Source organism: Sinocyclocheilus rhinocerous, unplaced genomic scaffold (genome assembly GCF_001515625.1).
Source record: "Sinocyclocheilus rhinocerous isolate Xijiao unplaced genomic scaffold, SAMN03320098_v1.1 scaffold450, whole genome shotgun sequence".
NCBI classification, from domain to species: domain Eukaryota; kingdom Metazoa; phylum Chordata; class Actinopteri; order Cypriniformes; family Cyprinidae; genus Sinocyclocheilus; species Sinocyclocheilus rhinocerous.
Window position 1 is genome coordinate 220,110 of NW_015653457.1, and position 10,172 is coordinate 230,281.

Below are 10,172 nucleotides of genomic sequence, written 5' to 3' on the forward strand. Positions count from 1 at the left end.
CGGCATCAGTGGAGACATATTCTTATTGTGCCCCATAATGGTGTAGTTGCGACATCTACCAGCAGGGGCTAACTGTTGAAGCTAACCAGCCAAACCTTGGCCCCTTGGCGAGTTAAATTCGTTCGTTCACTGGGACTGAAGGGTCTGGGTGGGTTTGTGGGGAGTGGGCGTGATTCTATATGGATCACGTGGGATTCTCCTCAAGTAGGCGGTGACGTCGCAGGGGCTCAGTCAGTCAGAGAGAGAAGCGGCGTCGTTTCAACAGCTGCTTTCCTTCCCATTATTTGAGGAAGAGGAGAGGCTTCGCTAACGTCTACTGCACTTCAGGGTTGGTTGTGTTCCGTTAGACCAGGCACAGAGAAGCCTTTTGCTGCCGTTATTCTGACAGGAAGAACCCGCGACAGCCACCCTATTCTCTTTCCACCGCTGTTTTTCCCCGTTACTTCACTGGACGTACCTCATTTTGACTGCAGACGCGCGACATAGAATGTGACCGCTGAAGTTCTTTTTTTTAATTCTTCGTTCCCGCCTCTCGCTGCTGTTTATATTAGCGGCGAAATTACAGGCATTCGGTTTTTAACTGAAGAAGGAGCTAAAGTATTGTCTCAGTGATAGTACAACAGACAATTCATGGGAAATAAAGCCTAATGTGTACAGTGCCAGACAACAATAGCTCCTGACAGATGGAAGGAGGGGTTCGGCTTCACGAATTGAAGATGGAAAATGAAGAAATGAGACTAAGTTCTTGCGAGTAGCAGGAGGGAAGTGAAGACGTGGGGGGGTTTTTTTGTTAGTGCTGGAGGGAATGATGGCGCGTGGTGTGAGTCGACAGACAGCGCGCGCATCTTTCCACTCTGTTACAGAGTGAGGTAGGTCTCATAATGTATAGATATCTCAATATAATATTGTTTTTCTTTAGTCTAATTACTCTTTGCTGTCCTTTAAGGGTAACGATCTCAATTATAAAGCCCATAATGCATACTGAGGAAGAAAATGGATCAGTAAGTAGTTCGACTCTAAGTTGGGTGTAAACAGTGTTTAAATGGCCATGTTTAAAGGGCAACGCAGAAGACTTGATTCAAATGCTTGAACACTGTCCACACCAGGAGTCTTAAAAATATCAAATACAAATTTCCACCCACTGGGGTCTTAGATATTAATTTGATAGCATATCGACCAATAAAAAAACAAATGTTGCAGGAAATGCGGCTGCTGCCAGGTGGTGAAAATGTGGAGAAGTGCCCTAGATCTGGCTAATCTGTGAGCAGTGAGGCATGGACTTTTGCAAACTGACCACCACCCACTGCTCACTATTGTGCTCGAAAGCACTTTTAAGCCGTGGTGATATTATAAAAGACCAGGTCGGACTTGGGCCCCCAATGCTCTCAAAGCATTTACGGTCAAGTCTTTCTTTCAGTTGCCCAGATAATAAAACATTGTGAGTAAAATGCAAATACTAGCATAAAGACTAAATGTAGTTTTAAATAGGGCCATTTTATTAATATTAATGCAACAAATATGTTGCAGTTCATTAAAAGGACTGTAACGTTGTTCAGTACAGAGGTCGGCAGACTGTGACAGTAATGTGCATGAATCAACAAACCTATTTGCTCTCATGGGAGATGAAACATCACATTAGTCACATAAGCCAAATTGACAAAAAAAAAACAATTGAAACAACCTGCTGAAGTATGCAAGGGCCAAGATGTATGCTGGCATGCTTCAAGTGTCTTGTACAAATTATTCCACCGTGTGTGTGTGTGTTAATTTGGCTACAATTCTATTTTAGCAGAACTGGAGGGATGGTGTTCATCTCAGTCCAAGTTATGGATGACAGATGCTCTGAGAATAAAATGCTTTGAGCTTCATCCTCACGATATGTGATTCATTAAACTCACCTTTCAAAGGAACGTTCGCAAACTTCTGAATGAGGTTTATAGAGACCCTGGCATTTGAGTAATGAATGCAATTATATGTCAAGCATGGCCCGGATGTGTCTCAGTAAGCACCATATTACGTATATGTTTAAACAAACATAAAAATATGGTGTCATATCTAGTATATAACACAACCATCAAAGATATGAACAGTGACCATGCAAATTCAGAACCCATGATGAGTGTTTTCAAATGGGACACTCAATGTCAAATTAATCATTCCTTCTGAGAGAATCACTAGCACATATGGAGATTGATTGAATCTTGTGTGCATTTGTTATGATTGTACATTGCACTTATTGCCCTCCCTATTTTTTATTTTTTATTTTTTTTTGTCATCCAGATTTTTTTTTAAATCAGTAATTCATTGATTTGACCATTATTTATTTATTTATTTATTTTTGTTGAAAGGAGTATGCTCAAATTATGGGAAAATGTTTGTTTGACACTAAACACATTTTACATAAGCATAATATGCAAGGCAAATTATTCATCTTATTAGGCTCGCAAATGGGTGTCAATGCAAATTTGAGTGACATGTTACCTTTCACTTATTAAATTGTAACCAAAATTTACATGGATACTTGGACAATCACTAGAAACATCTCAAAAATGCATTGGTTATGGGAAATTGTTTTCAAAAAACCTAAGCAAAAACCTGTGGGAGCTGTGCATTAAAAAGCTCCTGCATTTATTTTTATAGGGTACACTGATTGCTGAATTATGCTGATCACCATCATATTAACTTTGTTTGCAGGTGTTTCCTATTAGAAGTGTAATAGTCTCATGTTGCTCTTCTAATTGCTGACCGCTGTGGCCACATCACGCTCCTAATTTCCGTAACTGTATGAAGCAAAAACTGGTATAGCTTAAAAATAAAATGAAAGCAGCTGATTTTGTGAATTCCTCTCTGTCGTTAACAAATACATAAATATTTATGTATTCTCTTATTCCTCCAAACAAGCATGTGTGTGACTTTGGCAAAAACAAAAACACCTAGCACCAGAGTGAGTGCAGTACATAGCGTTCTTTAGTGAGGCTCTCATTACAGGATATCAAATGGATGACAATGGAAACCTTTGGAGCATTTCATTCGCTCTGTTCTGAAGTGTGTTAACCTTTAAAGTAAAGCCAGGCTTAGCCGCTTTCCATCTTACTGTAATTGCCCACGCTGGGTGAGCACATTTGGTTGAAAAGGTTATCATCCTCTGATCCAGCTGTTGCAACAAAACAGGAAACAATCCACAGAGACAAACATTTAGGATGTAGGTTGAAGGATAGCGTGTGGCACTCTCGAAATAGGTACGAAATAGGGCATAGAATTATTTTACAACAATGTCAGTGGAAGGAGTCAGAAGGTCACACTAAATGTTAATTGAGCTGTGGTGGTATGTTGTTATGTTATGTTATATGAAGTCTGTGCATTTTTGCAACCCTGTTACCAATATTTGGGACATGTACAAATACAGTTTAAAACCCTAATTTGTGTGGTTTTATTTTTAACCAGTAAACATTACATAAACACAAATCATACACTACCATTAAAAAGTTTGGAGTCAGTCATTTATTTATTTATTTACTTTTATTCAGCAAGGATGCATAAAATTTGCCAGCAGTAACTGTTAAGACGTGTAATGTTACAAAATATTTCTATTTCAAATTATGTTCTGTATAATCATCAAATAATCCTGAAAAAAAGTTTACTCTATAATATTAAGCAGCACAACTATTTAAGCACTGAAAATAATAAGAAATATTTCTTGAGCAGCAAATCAGCATTTTAAAATGATTTCTGAAGGATCATGTGACACTGAAGACTGGAGTAATTATGCTGAAAATTCAGCTTTTCCATCACATTAATAAATTACACTTTTAACTATATTACAATAGAAAAAAAATTATTTCATATTGCAATAATGTTTCACAATATATACTTTTAATTAAATAAATGCAGCCTTGGTGAAAATAAGAGACTTATTTAAAATGTAACATTTAAAAATCTTAACCACAAACTTTTGAACGATTTCAATACATTCTTTTATATAGTCTAAATTAAGGCATATATTTCCCATGAATCAAAAAAAGAACATGATTTTTTGTTATAATTAAAATATTATGGTGTAAAAATATTGATGTTCTTAAAATAACTTGGTTAACAGGGTTGAATGGTTGATCTTGATGAGTGCAGTCAACACTGCAATTTGTATAAGAAAATGGAATAAGATGATAAATAATGATTTATTGCTAATTAGATAATTAATAGATAAGATTAAATTATATTCAGATATTTAATTAAAATTACCTATTTGTCATAGTATGTTAATGCTTTATGTCGGATAGTTTATAAAATGTATCGTAAAAAAAAAAAAAAAGCTTTTCAAAAATGGGACACCAAATTGTGCTGTATTTGTCATAGAATATTTATAAGCACTCCCTCCTTTGACGCTCTCAAAACAAACCAGAACAAAACATGACTTTCAAAAACAAGACTCCTGTTTTACCTTTGTAATAATTTCTCTCCTATTTTTAGATCACCATTACTGGGAGGAGGTTCTAGAATTGAATAACCTCCAGTGTGAGAAAGCAACGGTTAAGAGAGGAAATTGCTGGCAGGGAGGCCTTTCCCTCTGGTGCAGTGTTGATCAGTTTAAGGTGGAGGGTGAATAAGGGGTGAGGGCTGTTATCACTCGCTGCTTCTGGCTGCGGATGCTGCAACACTGCTTGCTGGAGCCTGAAAATTCATTTTGACGGATGCTTCCCCTCTCTGGCTGTTAGAGTGCATCTGGGTGGGGAGGTGGCTTAAAGGGCCTCTGAGGCAGCAGTGTTCTCACTGAATGCCATGTTGTGCAAACCTGCAATTTAAACTCTCACGCAGGGCAGTAAAGGTTAGCTCATGATATGCAGAGATAGGGTTGGGTATCGTTTGGGTTTTTTTCGATACCGGTGCCAAATCGATACTTTTTAAAAGGGTTCCGGTGCCTGAACCGATACTTATTAAAAAATAAATAAATAAAAAATCCCCCCCCAAAAATGATGGATTGGCCATTAGAATAGAAATAGAATAGAGAGTGCAAATGTTAGAGGGTCAAATGAAGATGAAAGAGATGTGTTTTCAGCTGTTTCTTGAAAATATTAAGGACTCAGCTGCTTGGATTGAGCTGGGCAGGTCATTCCACCAGGAGGGAACAGTTAATGTAGAAGTCCATGAAAGTTTATCATGGGTAAAATGCAAAATGTTTCAATACAAGCATTTCAGTCAAATGTAATTTATGCAATATTTCAAACCTTTAACCCACTTGGGAAAATCAACCCATGGCAACAGTTTAAAAGTAGCCCAATTCTGTGGAAAAAGCGCTGACTTGGCAACCCTGCATCCAACAAGAGCTACCAGAGTCAGCTGATCACAGGTCGAGAATAAGGAGAGATGACTGACAAGACCATGCTGGAGTATTTGCTGCTCAACAGAAGATGTGCTCCCTTTACACAGTGCGTGTGATCGCGAAATCGAAAGTGAAAGTAAACAGCGCAAACGCTCATTCAAAAATATTTAAATACACCGCATCCTGCGAGCGTCTCCCTGATGCGGCAAAATTATATACAATATTAGAATGTTTAAAGGAGTGGACACGAAAATCGCGGGAGCGAAACACATGATGCGGGAGCAGGCGGCAATGGTCAGAATTTCAGCGGGAGTGGGATTAAGAAAACAGCCGAATCCCGGAAATTTTGGGCATTTAAGAAATCCCGGCCGGACGCATTTTTGTATGTTTAAAAAGAGGACATGTTCGGGGAAAAGAGGACATATGGGTCACCCTAATTTATAATCTATTGCTAATCGCTGTATTCTTTTTAAAGTAGCATATGGAACATATTGTCTGCCTCATTCTGTGACAAGAAGCCTCATCAGATCACAAAAGGAAGCATTTGACTGGTGTTGTGGAGTAAAAAGGTTATAATGTTCTCTTTTGTTGGACAACAGGTTTAGAAATGTGAATACAAGGGAGGTTTAGCTTTAGGCATTTTAATTTAAGCATGTTTAGCTTAGTTAACGGAAGGCTACCTGCTGCCATCAGAGCAAGTATAATTACTGCATTCACGCGCTCCTCGAATGCTCTCATTTCCCGAGTTGTGCTTTTAAGTCGGAATGTGAAAACAACATGGACACGCTCGTTACTACAAAGATTATATTATTAAAGCTTACCGACTTGAGTTCACGTGCATTTTCTCAGTCGGGGAAATAATTTTTCACGTGCGGTGCCGCGATGATGTTTCTTACGTCCGTTTCGGAGAACCAGAGGACAAATATTTCAATCGATCGTTCAGGCATGGCACCGAAATCTGCGTTCGGATTCGGTTCTAGTAAATACCGGTTACATAGGTACCGGTGCCATATTGGTACCGGGTTTCGGTACCCAACCCTATGCAGAGATCCCCGTTACCAATCTCCCCCACATTGTTGCCATGTACCGCAAATGCAGGAGACTGAAAAATCATAACGTTAGTGTAGAGAGAATATTTATGTTGTCAAAAACCTTGATTGTTTCGAAAATCACCAATGATTTTGCAGGTGATGTCATTTACCAACAATATTACTACTATGTAGTAGTGTAGCAGTACACGGCTCATGAATGTAATTTAAGATCTTCTGCTATCCATTGTACTGCGACACTACTCAGTATTACTCATTGTTTTTCTCTCCTCATTCTTAGATCGCAGAGACATCAATCTGAGGAAGCAGTCGTCCTTCAGAAGGGAACTGCCCCAAAGCATGACCGTCTGTCACTGGGGAGGGTCAGAGAAACGCATTCCTGCAACTCTCATGAACAGTTTGTCATCCCCCTCGTAGGTCCACCTACGGCCCTGAACACACCCATCTGCCAGCTCAGATAACCCTCAGGCTGTTTGCAACACATGTTTGATGTGATTGGTTGTGACCGCCGCGCTTTGCTAAGCAGCCCCACTCTACATCATGCAGTGGCGTCGGCGACACTGCTGCCCCATCAAGATGACCTGGAATGTCAAGCGGTCACTCTTCCGCACACATGTAGCAGGCCTTCTCTCGCTGGCCTCACTCTTCGCCCTCTTTCTCATCTACTGCCACCAGGATTTGCTGCAGGGCCGGAGTTGGTTGCGAGACAACCCCTTGGTTTACACCATGCGGGGTTTGCGCCCCCACAAGGAGCGTGCGAAGGGAAACCAAAGCTCACTGCGAAGCCTCTGGAAAGACAATGGTTATGTGCTCCCCAAACCGTCTGTTAACTTCAATTTTAGTTCTCACCAGGCTGAGATCACTGCCCAGGGGATTGTGGGATTGGAGATCTCACCGAGTGGCAACAACTCGAGTACTAACGGCAACACCAAGAGCTTGCACAGGGAAATGGGTGTGGGAGGGCGTCTGGCAGCCCAGCCTTATCACTGGCTGCTTAATGAGCCCTACAAGTGCAACGAAAGCAGTCCCTTCCTGGTTTTGCTAATTGCTGCGGAGCCAAGGCAGTTGGAGGCAAGGAACGCCATCAGACAGACCTGGGGCAACGAGAGCGTGGTCATGGGTTATGGGTTCGTGCGGCTCTTTCTGTTGGGAAGGATACCTAATGCGTATCCTCAGAGCTCCATTGAGGAGGAGAGCTTGCAGTACCATGACATCATCCAACTGGACTTCTTGGACACCTATTACAACCTTACCATCAAGACGCTTATGGGCATGAGCTGGGTTGCTCGCTATTGCCCGCACGCCCGCTATGTCATGAAGACGGACAGTGACATGTTTGTCAACACAGAATATCTCGTCCAAAAGCTGCTGAAGCCAAACATGGCACCTCGCCAGAATTACTTCACAGGCTACCTAATGAGAGGCTACGCTCCCAACCGCAACAAGGACAGTAAGTGGTACATGCCACCAGAGCTGTATTCCAGTGAGAGATACCCTATCTTTTGTTCCGGGACGGGTTATGTATTCTCGGGGGACATGGCGGCGAAAATCTACAATGCCTCGTTGAGCATCCGTCGCCTTCACCTCGAGGATGTGTATGTGGGAATCTGCCTGGCGAAACTGCGGATCGACCCAGTGCCACCACCAAATGAGTTTCTCTTCAACCACTGGAGAGTGTCGTACTCCAGCTGCAAATACAGTCACTTGATCACCTCTCACCAGTTCCAGCCCAACGAACTCATTAAATACTGGAGTCACTTGCAAAGCAACAAGCACAATCCTTGCCTTAACATGGCGAAAGATAAGAGCGGGCGGCCGCGCCATAGGAAATTGCAGTGGGAAGGTCTTCGGTGATTAGCCAGGGCTCAGGGTGCAGTAGTGTTATCACAGCATGTGCAAAATTCAGCGGTTTATGAGGTAGGGAACAGCACAGTGTTTTTTGGTATTGTCGATTAAAACTATTTTTTTAATTTCAGAGAGATGTTATGTATTGTAAACCTGTCTTTTTAAAGGGAAGTGAGAGACATCTACGTGTGCAATATCTAGCATGCACAACAAAAACCATCCAATGGCAATACCCCGCCATTTTCAGGTGCCAATTAACCAGGACATATTAAGAGGATGCTGAACATCCTCTTCAAGCTAACGTTCGAGTGATATTACTAAGGGCCAATTTTATTGAGATCCTCATTGTTTCTGTATACAAAAGAAGAAAAAAATCGGGAATATCATATGGTGGTGTATCTGTACTGTGACACATTTGATTCTCAATGATGTCCACCTCTGACATTAAGATGATGTTGATTTTTCTATCTACCTAAAACCTGCAAATGGTTTGCTATAACCAAACCAAATTAAAAACAGTATGTGTAAAAGATAATATATGGAATTTAATTGCATCATAGATAAAATAATATTTTTCAAACCTTTACATTGACTAAATATACAGGTCTGCCCTTGATTAGGGCAAGTTAAAACTATTTATTAAATGTATTTCTTAAGCATATTGTCTCGGAGGTGTGGTCTCTTCCAGTGTTACTCAAATAATATGACACTATCCAAATAATATGTTACTCAGCCAGCACTGAAACCCAATTTTAAAATGCAGTTATATAGATCAGGCACATTGCACTAAACAAATACAATAAAATTGTCATAACTCACAAATAGCCAATGAAAAGTTGAAAACATTTTTGGTTACCTCAGTGACCCCCACGAAACTGTCATCAGCATAAATCTGACAAAAGACTATAAATCTGATAAAATAAACATTATTGATAATAATTCACTTCTAATTGACATTTAGAGACAGTTGCACACTTCAGTTGCAAAACTAAAAATGTCTTAGTTGTCAAAATTTGCATAATTCATGCAAATTTCAAAACATTATGGAGAAATATCAACATTCAAATCACCATTATGTACTCATTAAATTAAAATGAGACTTGAAAAATCCCAGAATCAGTCCCCAGATGGAACTGAAGACTAATGTGTTAATGATAAAGTAGATAATGTTGCTCTGGATCAAAATATATAATTAGTGGGGGGGGCTTCACAACACATTAGCAGAGAGTAATCCAATTAAATTGACGCTGGCAACATTTGAAGGGTTTATTTATCATTTTCATTACTCGTTTGTCAGTCTAATTTTAATTAACCACATATTCGAGTGACTACGATAAGTGCTAGATGCAGAATTTGTGCATTAATTACAGGTGACTCAGAAGACATTTCAGTGTACCCTTCTTACAAATCATAAGCACTTGAGTTTCACAATATAACAATTATTGTGGCACAAACCAGCTGCTTCATTTCCAGGCCTATACTTGTTGTAAAACTTAAGTAAATACTAAAAACAGACTTTGACAAATAAAACCGTAACTCTTTTGAAGATAAAAGACGGGACTTTACTTTAGAGTAAGAATGGAACAATTTACTTGCACATTCTTAAGTTTTTATGTCACTTCTTTGTTATATAAATATAGTAACAGGGAGTGGTAAAGACTTGTTTATGAACTGCAGTAACTTCATTTACTGGCATGTCATTTATCTCATAATGCAGTCATCAATGATGTATCATGTAAAACAGATCATTTTATGAGTTTACTTCTTACAAATCATAAGCACCCTGAGTTTCACAATTATTATGGCATAATGAGTCATTTCATTTCTAGGCCTATACTTGTCCTTGGAAAGTTTGGTTTTATGTCCACCCAGAAATACTAAAAACAGACTTTAACAATGGAAACATAAGTGTTTTGAAGAACTTTAGAGTAGGAATGGAAAACTTTTACTTGCATGCTCTT

The 10,172-nt window shown here is 39.6% G+C and overlaps 1 protein-coding gene across 1 annotated transcript; it reads left to right on the plus strand.

The window, feature by feature from the left end:
• Positions 1 to 201: 201 nt before the first annotated feature.
• Positions 202 to 8,867, plus strand: LOC107715722 (beta-1,3-galactosyltransferase 2-like). Its single transcript, XM_016521903.1, has 2 exons — positions 202 to 869; positions 6,647 to 8,867. The coding sequence occupies exon 2, from the start codon at positions 6,907 to 6,909 to the stop codon at positions 8,218 to 8,220; it is 1,314 nt and encodes a 437-aa protein (XP_016377389.1). The 5' UTR covers positions 202 to 869; positions 6,647 to 6,906; the 3' UTR covers positions 8,221 to 8,867.
• Positions 8,868 to 10,172: the final 1,305 nt, after the last annotated feature.